General features: G+C 42.3%; 1 protein-coding gene across 2 annotated transcripts in view; it reads right to left on the bottom strand.

Annotated features, from left to right (window-relative positions):
- Positions 1-592: 592 nt before the first annotated feature.
- Positions 593-11,775, bottom strand: part of CAPN8 (calpain 8) — a 30,518-nt gene continuing 19,335 nt past the window's right edge. Inside the window, exons 11-21 of one of the 2 annotated variants that reach the window (XM_074817812.1) lie at positions 11,002-11,013; positions 9,100-9,311; positions 8,476-8,512; positions 7,734-7,799; positions 6,741-6,798; positions 6,121-6,185; positions 4,843-4,911; positions 3,446-3,524; positions 2,416-2,532; positions 1,727-1,785; positions 593-846 (exon numbers count right to left, since the gene is read on the bottom strand). In XM_074817812.1, the coding sequence (XP_074673913.1) occupies positions 823-846; positions 1,727-1,785; positions 2,416-2,532; positions 3,446-3,524; positions 4,843-4,911; positions 6,121-6,185; positions 6,741-6,798; positions 7,734-7,799; positions 8,476-8,512; positions 9,100-9,311; positions 11,002-11,013 (798 nt within the window). In that variant the 3' untranslated portion in view covers positions 593-822. Of the gene's footprint in view, positions 847-1,726; positions 1,786-2,415; positions 2,533-3,445; positions 3,525-4,842; positions 4,983-6,120; positions 6,186-6,740; positions 6,799-7,733; positions 7,800-8,475; positions 8,513-9,099; positions 9,312-11,001; positions 11,014-11,775 lie in introns of those variants that run through there. The other variant, XR_012622416.1, reaches the window with a different exon arrangement.

Genomic DNA, 11,775 nt, shown 5'->3' with positions numbered 1-11,775 from the left:
TTCCCTCATACTTGCCTTTGGGACCTTCTGAGCTCTAGTCAGTCACCTCCTAAAACTCCAAACCACATCTTTGGGCACTGAAATACACATATAGACAAGCATTCATAGGAGAAGATCTCAGCTAAAATAACAGCAGCAACTTGCTTATGGCCTTCCATCCTCCCTCTTCTTCCTGAAAGACTGAGCCAAGACTCTTGGAGGAGTGCCATCACGTTTGCCTGATTCCCTGTTCACCCTCAGGGCTGTGTCCATGCCCAATTTCCCTGTGTTCCCAGCAGCTCACCCCCAGTCTCCAAGCTCCTCACCCCCAGCTTCTGTGGGTGTTTGGCACAGCCAAAGAGGACAATTGGCTGGGAAGGGAGGTAGCCAGAGTGGAAACACAAATCTTACCCATGCTCTGAACATGGATTTCTCTCTGTGAAATATATGTTGGATGTTGCAGGCAATGGAGATCCCTTCCAGGATTTTGAACACTGCTGAACTTTCAAGCACAGTCAGAAGTCAAACCAAAGCCACCTGGGCCCATCTGTAGTAAGTCAAAATCTGTGACATTTCAGCATGACACAGAGAAATGCTCTTTGGACAGCAAAAGTAAAGGAGGTTGGATTTGGTTTTTTGTTTTATTTGTTTATCTTTTTTTGTTCAAGAGTGCATTTATTTTATAACTGACAGGAGATCACTTCATTTTTAGTGGACTTAAAATTACTTGCCAGTATTAAAAACAAGTTTCTCTCTCTGCTTTTCATAGCAAGGAGCAGCCGAATGAGTAGTTCCATGTTCAGAAGAGCCTCAGAGGTCTCTGCTGAATTCATCGACCATGGTTCAAACCAGTGTGCAGCACAGCCACTGAGGAAGAAATAAAAACAAGGTGTCAGACCATCTGGAAGGTCCACAGGATGCCACCGGGGCACTCTACCACACTTGGGAGAACAAGCTGGGAAAGGCTGGAGCTGCGTTTTAATCTGTTGTACATGTAGAATCCACCTGCTCTGGAACTTTGGGGAAATTTATTGCCAGGATGAGCCTCAGACATTGCAAGTGGGGTCTGTTCTGAGGGAAGACCAGTTCTCTAGGGCAAGCTTTGAAAAATCCTAGGGTCAGAGTATGCAATGTACAATTTCAGCTAGATTTAACTAACTGTGACTGAGGGTCACAGGGCTTCCTAGCCATCCTCCTCCCTTCCAGCCAGGCTTCAGCTGAGAGGACTAATTGGATGGACCTCTTGGGGCCCCTTCCAGCTGTTTCCTGAGATATATTTGTATTCTGCAAAGAGAAGACTCAAGCTGATTGCTTTTATTACAGCTTCAACAGGAGAAATTTGCATTAAAAACAATGTGGGGAAAAAAAGACCTGGCATCTTAAAAGGTCTCTTCTAATTCTGGCAGGTTGATCAGCACATTCTCTGCCAGACAAGAACAGTTCCCTGCTGTGTGTTTTCTAATGAATTGACCACTGCCCTCTAAAAGTAGATAGTGAAACAGACTGTGTAAGCATTTCTCAAGCAACCTTAGGGGTTTTGAATGTATCTTTACTTTTTTGCTCATATAATGTTCATTCTACTAATTCAGACAGGCCTTCTGAGCTGAAGAACCTTTTCACATAACAAGCTCTCTTTCTGAACCACTATTGAGTTTACCACTTATAATAGTGACTTTAAATAAATGTATTTTAGTGCAGTCCATTTCTGTAGCTTAACCAGACAGTATTTCAATCTGACGAGCCTCACCTCAGCCAGAGAGAGCTGGATAACTCCACTCTTGTCTTTGTCCAGGAGATGGAACACTTCTGAAAAGTAGAAGAGGAGAAAAAAAATTGGATATAAGCCACAGAGTTTGGCATGTAGAGAAATACTCTCTCACAAAACGTAGAGGTCTGGCTTTTTGCCATGATCTACTGGAAATCTAGACTGGTTCTGTAAGATAATATTACAGCTGTTCTTCTTTCCTCTTACAAGTAATTTCTAAGCTGTTTCACGGGGTGGAATAGTCAGATCTACAGCAGCAAACTGAGAATTGGCAGCAGGACAACTATAAAGTCTGATGTGGTAGCATCTGGTATGATCCAGGGACAAACCTGTAAATCAGGTCCGAGTAAGGGCTGTAAATGATAAATGGTACCATTTACAGGATCTGGGACAACTTGGGGGCCAGAGCACCAACCATAAAGTACAGATGACTGTAAAGCAGAAGAGCATGGTAGGGTATGAAAACATGTTCCCCACCCACCATGGTCATTCAGACAGAAAGGCTTTTGCTATTTCTCTGCTGCTTTCTTCAACAGACACACTTTTGCTGGCACCCTCACATTTCCATGCAATTTGCTACACTCACAGTTAAATACTATAAATGTAGCAAATAATTAATGAAATCCCAAAGTTTTCAGAATTCCCCTTGGCTGCTGAACAGAGGCACTTACTGAACAAGGTCTCTAAGTGGATCATACAGGCCACAAAGCCATCGAAATCAATCGTCAGCTTGCTGCAGGCGTAGCGGAGGACAATGCTGTGTTGCATCTGATCATTGAGCGTGAAACCTGAAGGCACGGGAAGCGCACGAATCACTGACACAGCAGGTTAACATGCTGTCTTTGATGTGACTTGCCCATGGACTGCTGCAGCTGCAGGCAGACCTGGGTGAAAGACTGAGGACTATTCTTCCCAGGAGGTCTGTTGGGCTCCATCACCCACCTCTGCGGTGGGTCCTTTCCAAAGCCCATTGTGCTGGGTGAAGAGAGGCATAAAGTTCTCCCACAGCATTTTTTCAGACTGCATATTTCACATTGTTTCACAGCATAACCAGTCCTATGTTCCCCAGATAAACTCCTAATTAGTGAGTCTTGGCGCTGCAGCTGAATAGCAGTGATTGCAGTAGAGCCAATTGCTCACATAACACATTGGGCTCTATTCAGGCCCATATTAGTGCTATTTCTGTCTCTGGATCATTCACATAAACTCCACCAAGCACAAGACAGATCAAAATAACAGTGCGCCTCTAGATGCCCCTGAGCTGGCAAGCACTGCCCCAAAAGTGAATAGCACACATCAGAGAGGATATCGTTGGAGCATGCCTTGATCAGGCTTGCACCTTCTCTAGTGTAGAGAAAGGTGATGGGAGGAAATGAAGGAAAAAGAGGATTTGGACATAGGTCTGAAAGAGGACAATTAGATTGGGAAATAATGAGGCCAAAAATAGAGCAAGCAATAATCAGATGGATAAGCAATGGTCACAGCATGGACAAAAATATCAGTGGTTCATAATGCAGAACAGAGGATGGGTTTTGATGTATATAACAGCAAAAGGATGTAGCAGTATGTGACTGTCAGGAAGGGAGAATGGCACTGGCAATGCTGTGATCTAGCAGACGGAAGGGAAGCAAACCCATTAAAATGTTCCACTGTTCTTCCGATGTTCAGTGATCCGACCGTGTCCCTGAGCAGCGTACTCACCTGCCTCTCTGAGGGCATTTCGCATCTCATGGGAGTCAATGGTACCGGAGTAGTCACTGTCCACTTTCTTATAGATTTCCTGCAACAGAGGGGAATGAGGGAATGCAGAGATGGCCTTTCAGTGTGTACCTGCGCAGCAATGTGGTGGTGTGAGCACAGGCAGGCAGGCTTTGGCTTTCACAGCTGGGTAACAGCAGTAGTGAAGACATGGAAACACAAGGCTCACCAGGGGTTAGCAGCCAGAATGAAATAATCAGGTCTCCTCTAGGGTTTAACCTTCGTTTGCTAGTCCACTCTGCAGCCCGTGCCCTGCCTTGCTCCCTCCTCGTGGAGCTAGACTAATGCCAGGACAATCGTGCCAACCTCTGCTGTGTCCACACTAACACTCTGCTGTGCAGACACAGCCTCAGGTTTCTGATGCCTGGGACAGGGGCTGCCCCTACCAGCCCAATCTCCTACTCTTTGAACCACTAATGAGCAAGGGAAATGTTTCAAGTAGCTACTGGCAAGCAAGGCAGACTGGGAAATACATTCCCATGGGCTGGCAGGCTGCCTGCCTTCATGTTACATGGTGACAGACAGGCCATTTAGGAAAACATCCTATCATTTGGCAAACACTGCAACAGGCAAAGTCCATTTTGCTTAATATTTCAGACATGATGACAGATGCTTCCTACTGCCAGCAGGTTTATTATCCAGAAATAGATGCCACCCAGACCTACAGCTCAGACTGGAATTGGCTCTCAGGGCTTTCTCTGCTGACACCATCCCTAGGACAGAGCTGATGCTTCATGAACCCAACACCTCTTCATGAACCTCCAGGACGGATGTTCTGTGTTGACCAGCATCAAGTATGGGAGCAGCAGGCTTGCCTGAAAGGGATGTCAAACAAAAAGGGTCCAAATTTGACCTTCCTTTAGACTCCTTGATTCTGGATGAACTTCCTGGGATATTAAATCCTCTGCCAGAAAAATAGTTCAGCACTTCTACAAGATTTAAAAAACACAAAGCCAGGTTTTTGTAGGTTCTAAAAATATGTGTTTCTTGTGTTTGCTAGTGCTCAGCTGGCAATGTAACATACTGCAATAGCAGAGATATGTTCATATGAGCTTTAATACAGCAGGCAGCAGAGAGCCCTCTCTTTGCCAACAGTGAAAGAGGGTTAATGTGGCTTTCCATAAGATATCGCATATTAGGGAGAGTGGTGGGGCCAAGGTGAAAGAGGATCTGCTTGTGCCCTTTTAAAGCAGAGGTGTTTGTGAGCCCTGGAACAAACTCCAGCCACGAGACGGAAGGTTTCAAGTATATCTGCCTGTGATGGCTCAACCCTATCTCAGTTCTGGATCTGAACTTCAGAGATGAGAGGGAAGGGGAGACAGTCAGAAATATTGTGTTACCAAATACTTTTGAATCTTCATCCAAAGTGTCTTGAATTCTACAAGTCCCAAGGTGCCGGTCCCATTGGTCTGGGGATGTTAAGGCATGGTTCAAAAATCAGGATTCCTCTATCCTTAGAAAAACTGGACACCAATCAGTTCTGATAAAAACACATCACCCATCACAGTGTCATCTTAATGCCATATTAGTTCTGATTTGTAATGCATCTCCATCGCATGCAGACATGCCCACAGCTTTACAATCAGTTAGCTAAAGGCATGCCAAGAATTTCTAGGCTATGTGCACTCTCAAGGAATGATGTATGGGATTGCTAAATATACAATCACAATTAGATCCACCCGCATTTTGTACAGTTAGATTAGAATCCTTAGGGAAAAAAAGGACTGGCCTCTCAGCAGACAGGTATTAGAAACCAGAGGCAGGAACTGCAGGTGAACAGAGAAAATCAATAGCAGACTACACAGTCTTCCCCCATGTCCTTCAGGGCCTTGAACATCCCTTCCTATGGAAAATTATGCAGAAACAGGGAGTTGGCCCCCATGACATTGTACTTACTGAGTTGCCCTGTTGTGTTTGGGAGCCTGTGGAGTGTAGGACAAAGACATCACTTCTAACAGTCAGTGATCCACAAGATCCACAGCTAATCCCTGCTGACCTCATGAGACCAACATTAGTATAATCCTGGCAATATGGCTTATGACCCTCCCAGTGCACTGGCTACCTTCCCAGCACATCAAGGGAGTACTGGGCAGCTGTGCTGACCTCTCCTTTTCCCTTGGCTAGGCAGAGCTTATCAGCTCCCATGTGCCCTACAAGCTATGGAGAAGGGAGGGAGGCACAGCATGTACCTGTAACCTTCCCACTCTGAACAGGTTCTCCAGCCTGTCTCTGCTGCTTTGAGTTCTGTGCTCTATAAGCAGTACCTGACTTAGAGATGGCAGCTGAGGTTGTGTTTAAAACCTGCCTCCTGCCAAGCACACTGTGTATGCATGCAAAACTGCACAGGTGCATCCAGGCAGAAGGTCCCTGCTTCTTCTCCCTGCTATTTTTAGGGGAAAGATTAAGTGATGAGAGATGCAGAGCAGGTTAGAGAAGCAGCCGATGATTAAATGGTTCAGGTTTCTGCCACCCTGAGCTGATAGAGCTGCTTGACTGAATTTTATGCCTCCAGCCATGTGTCTGGACAATGGAAGTGCAAACTTAGCCCACCTCATGGGGAAGTTTTGTAAAGGAGATACAGAAACTTTAAAGGTGATGAAATGACATTCAAAGGATACATCTAAAAGGCTGATCATCTCCCTGCAAGTGTTAATGTTGAATCCATCACTTTTAATATCCTTTCCTGTACAAAAAGGAAGTAAAAATCCAAGTCAGAAATATTTTTAGACAAATATTTTTCTGCAGACAACCTTGGAGATGTCAGCCACCTTAAAATCTTATTAGCAAAGTAAATGGTCTGCCATTTCTTCCACTATTGTCCTTCAGCTGATTAACATGGCTTTTTTGGCACAGGAGCAGGGGATGTTACTGGTTTTGGAGCAGTTATGCAGCAGCATAATAATATCTTTCCATGATGTTCCTCCCAAGAAAATTCAGGGAATATAGTGCCTCTGCAGAACATTAGCTGGCAGCACTTGGAAGGGGAGCACCAAGTGGTATTTTTTCCCCTCCATATTAGAGGTTCAGCAAGCCAGGAGAAACTCAGCTGAGGGAAGACACAAACTCAGTTTTTCATCACCCTTTGCTGATAGAGTGGGTTTTGTTAGCACAGATCCTGTCTGTGTGCTGATGGACCCAGGCACAGACATTCCCTCTGACCTAAGAGCAACTTTGTGTGTCACCGTTTCAGCATGTGCCTCTCAGCTCCATTCAATGGGAACTACATAACATTACTTACTCTTTGCCAAAACCCGGTTTAGGATAGTTTGAAGTTCAATTGCAGTCACTTCACAGTCCTGGACAGAAAACAAAACATATTTTAGCTGTTAACACAAAAATTATTTGAAACAAGCTATATTCATTTCCTGTCAGACATTCAGAGACTATTTTCCTTCCATACCTAAGGCATGTAAACCTTTAAATATTTTCTAACACTTTACCATCAGACATCACATAGAGAAGATCCTCAGAAACCATGAATATTTCTAGCCTTTTAAATGGGAAGTAAGTGTTTTGTTACGGGCCATGGTGATGTGACCCAATAAATATTAACTTTTTAACAGGTTTGGCTGAATTGGGTGAATGACTTCTCTCTCAGCTGAAGAAGTTCAGGAGAGCATTTGAGATTTTCCAGGTTTACGGAAACTATAACCAAACAAAACTAAAATTGCCCTCTCAAAACTCAAAAAGGTCTTCCTAACTAACATAATGTTTTCCCTCTCCAATGTCAGTGACCACCTGTTCATTAAGAGAAAATCTGACATGACAGCCACAGGCTAATGCAGCAGGGCTTTGTAGATACTGAGGTTTGTTAAATACAACAAATAGAGAGAAAGTTCAGCCAACAGTTTTTCAATTCCTGGGGCTTCTGAACAAAAAGGAAGGAACTGGCCAACTAGGCAATTGTCAGAATTACACGTTAACTCCACAGGTAATTTATTTCACTGTAGGATAATATTTTTACAGTCCTCACTCCCATCACCCCTATTTCCAAAGTTATTCCATGCCCTGCATTACTGAGGGAATAAATCACATTTTGCACCAATAAGAGGAAAAATGTAGTAAAACTGCTCTGTTGTAAAATAAATTGAACTGAAACTGTGAGTTAATAAAAGGGGAGAACTGCTTGGTTTTTTGAGGACCAGACAGTAAAAGGAATCGACAAGTCAAATATTTGCATAATCATAACAGAGAGGCCCCAGTCTTTTTCTTTTCACTTTAATCCACTTACCTCTCCAGAGAGTTTTTGAAACAGAGTCTTGAACTCATCATCTATATCTTTGTTATTGACATGAGGCTAGAGGAAAGAGATGACCAAGAGTGTGGTTTACAAGGTGGTTCTAGAAAGCTAGCTGTGGATATCGTAAAGCAGCTTTACAGGGTACTATTTACAGTAACAGAAAACGAGCACTTGCTCTGCAGCAATGGCAAAACAGAGGCATTACTTAAATCACGACCAGCCAGGAATTGGCTTCATTTGGGAGTAAATACTTTTTAAGACTGATGAAAAAGTTTTCTTCTGCTACCAATATAGTTTTATAAAATAGCTGCAGTGAAAATGTTGCTGCACCTTGCCATAGCAATTCAGCAGTTCCTTGGAAGTCTGCTTTTGCAATTTTTCTCAGGTTTTAGAAAGATTATTTGTTTCTCTGGAAGGGATCATTCTGTGCCCTCCCCGCCTTCTCCTACCTGTGCTAGATGGAAGGACAATATAATATGTTCCAGCCCAGTCTACAAGGGTGCAGCTTCTGTGCCACATGGGCCCAGGTACATGAAAACGCACGTGAAACTAAGACATGGAGATATGTAAAGAATCCCCACAACCAAAAAATATGTCTCCTGAGCACAAACATATACTGTGATCTCAGCTCATGGGAGAAATAAAAATCTTGACCCTGTTTTGCCCCCACATTCTGAAGGAAAAGTCTCCTAGGAAAAAAAAAAAACCCGATCTGCCCAGTTAAGACATTTACCTCATATGGTTTTGCAGACACCACACCACCAATCATCCTAAGAAAAAAAAAAAAGAAAAAAAACCCCAAACAACCAGAAATTATGAGTCTACCATTTGCCTTTAAAATAATTAGCAAAACAAGCTGTTTCAATATAAGGTCTTAACAAATGCACAGAACAAGCCCCCAGGTTTCCTGCTTCCCATGCTCCCCATCCCACCTCTATTTGTCCCACTCTTTGAAGATATTTTCCTCAGGAAATACAGCCTTGCTGTTCTTGTCTTGTATCCACACTCCTGTTTTTTCATTCAATGGCTGCTATTAATATAACCCTTTTTAAAATCATCTCCTTATCGTCGTACTCCAAAATCCTTCATTCCTTAATTGTGGGAACTTCTACCTCACAGATATGAGTGATCTGGTTACCACCTGAGTGCTTGGTGGAGGCCATCTGAAGAGCCATGACTCTCTACCATGAATGTGTGTGTCACATATGGTAGACTACGTAAGAAAATTGGTCCTAGAAATGGGCCTATTTTGCTGTTTAAGGGAAAAGATAGAGCACAGGATGTGGGTGCAACACCTGACCTTTTCCTTTATGTGCCTCATCAGCAGAAGAGGAGGCTTTACAGAAAAGATACGCACTGTGTTTTAGCCTGTTTCTCAGAAAAAACTCGCAGGCAGAACTCTCCATTTTTGTAAGGCTCAAAAGTGGACGGCACAATAAGGTACTCTCCCCGGGGCAACTTCATGCGCCTGGAGACTTCACGCAGGTTGACATAAGGATCAGACCGGGCTGCTGGTTTGTTCCTTGCGAAGAAAGCACGGTTCACATGAACATCGGTGTTATTTTCCAGCTATGGGAAATGTTTTTTTGTTAGAAACCATTTGACAATTCACTGGTAAGCCAGCCACTCTATTTCAATTTCAGTACTTTAAAGCCATCTCACATTTTTCTTAACACAAAATAATAAATCCCCGAGTCATGGCATAAAAGATAACTATCAGGGTTCTGTCATGGGAAACAGTCAGGCAGATAATTAGAAGGGGCAAGGATCTTTCTCTATAAAGATTATCTTTTCACATGCCTCTTTACAATCTGTGATATGAAATAAATAAAAAGATCTTAATGTGTGCTCATATCTGGTCAAACTAGTACCTGTAGTACTTAAGTTGTCCATGTATTGAGCAGTTTTTGCTTTTACAGGCTGCTTATGGACAAATCTAAATTTCAGAATATTTTTGAGCAACTTATGGTATGGGATAAATCTCCTAATTGCATAGGAGTTCTAGTCTCTGATTTCTTTAAACAGACAGAAAAGGATAGTAAACAGGACAAAGTAGTAGTCACAAGGGTGAGACTTTTGGGCTCACATTAGATGATCTACCCAACTTCTATTAGTAATACTAAGAATATTCCTTTGGATTATGTGGACACTAGTACCTAACTTTTCCTTAATACCAATATACTCTTGAGCAAGTGAGACATTGCATAGCTCATAAAACAAAACACTGATGTAAGAAGAAACAGTAGTGTAAGAATAACACTTCTGCTATAAACCTCCTACTCATGACCTTTGTTCCACAGGGGTGTCTTTCAGAAAGTGTGATTCAATGATCCACAAAAGTGTCGTTGTCGTTGACACAGGCTGGGGAACATTGCATTCAGACAAGGTTTCTGGCTGTCTGAGATCAGAGCATACAAAGATGTTACCAAACATTTTATAATCATTCAGTTTTTCTGTTGTAAACTCTAGAAAAATATTTTTCCTCTTGAGTTCTGAAGATAAGACTGGATTTGGTATTTATACAACAGCCTCATCCTTCCTCCTCACTCAATCTTAAACTAAGTGAGACTGCAAAGATTAAGAAGCCAGATCCATATATTTTCAATATATAAAGTTCATTTTCCCTTTGCATCTGCAAAGCTGTTAAAATAACACAGTTAATTGCTACATGACCACACATTCATTTACTGAGAGAGAAGAAAAGGGCTGAAAAGCTGAAGGAAAATTGGCAGTGCAAGCTGATGGACCTCAGTAATGAATATAGGCTATTCCTACTGCCAGACACCTCTGGGGCCTCTTTCTTCAGGAATTAAAAGTCTCTTTACCTCAGTATTGACATCTGGGAGGATTAGGGAATGTTGAGCAGGGTTTGTTCATTACCAGGAACCCCAGCTCAGAACTATAAAAGGAATGGATCCACAGAGTTTGGCATTTCTTCTAAACATTAGCTACATTTTCTCGATTTTAGAGTGCAGAGACCCTGTTCAGCCTTCACCTGTTCTAAATAGACAAATTCTGACCTCTGTTATACAAACTTAGTGGAAGCCAAATTTCAACAAGTATAAATAAAGTCAAGATCAGGACTCAGATGTCTGTAATAAAGCCTTGTGCCCAGTCTCTTGGAAGTGGCTATTCAGAACTTGAGATATTGGTCTAGTGATGCAAGAACAAAGCTCTCCAGAAAAGCTGTCACTAGTAAGAAAGAAGTCTTCCTGGTAGTCCATCTGGAGGCTAGAAGTCTTCAGCAGAGATTACATACCTCCTGAGGAATCTGGAAGGAAGAGAAAGAGCTGATGTTAAAAGGTTGCTACATACCTACATCCATCAGTAGGAAAAAAGAAAAGAAAAAAAAAAAACCAACCAAACAGATAAAGCCTCCTTCAGACACTTTTTTTTCATTTTCATTTACAACCACATATTGTAGTATCAGTTATACATGAAGTTCTAGCTTGTGCTAGAGCTGTTCCAAACGAAAAACAGAATCTTCATCCAGAGGATTGTATAAAACATTTAATTGCTTTTCTCGTGATATGGTGGTGTGAATGACACTATTGTCTAGAAATATGTGGGTAAGCCTTTAAATGTTCAGTCAGAAAAATCAGCAAGTTAGCCCCACTTTGCTAACCAAAAACAAACTGAGAATTTATTACAGCAGACCTAAAATCTATCAGTCTACTATTACTGGATTATGATGAAAATATAAGGCTACCATCACTAGCAATCAGCCTGAGGATGATGAAGTTGTTGTAAGGCAATTATAACAAGTAACAAATTTCAAGATTTGGCCCTTTCTAAATTAACTAAGTTGCTATGTTAATTCGTACCTCCAAATACAAGGTAGCTTTTCCAAAAGTAATTAGTTGTCTTGAGAGCACAGATTCCAGTGAGAGCCAAAGAGAGTGTCCTCCCAAGCCACAGAAGAGCTTTTGAAAATATCACCCATACAATGAATCTGGGGCCTGAGATGGCCCCTTGAGACCTCAGGTCTTCTTCCTTATAAACAGCATAGTACAAGGCCAGGAACTCGGTGATG

Source organism: Strix aluco, chromosome 3 (assembly GCF_031877795.1).
Source record: "Strix aluco isolate bStrAlu1 chromosome 3, bStrAlu1.hap1, whole genome shotgun sequence".
NCBI classification, from domain to species: domain Eukaryota; kingdom Metazoa; phylum Chordata; class Aves; order Strigiformes; family Strigidae; genus Strix; species Strix aluco.
This window is presented reverse-complemented; position numbering and strand designations above follow the sequence as displayed.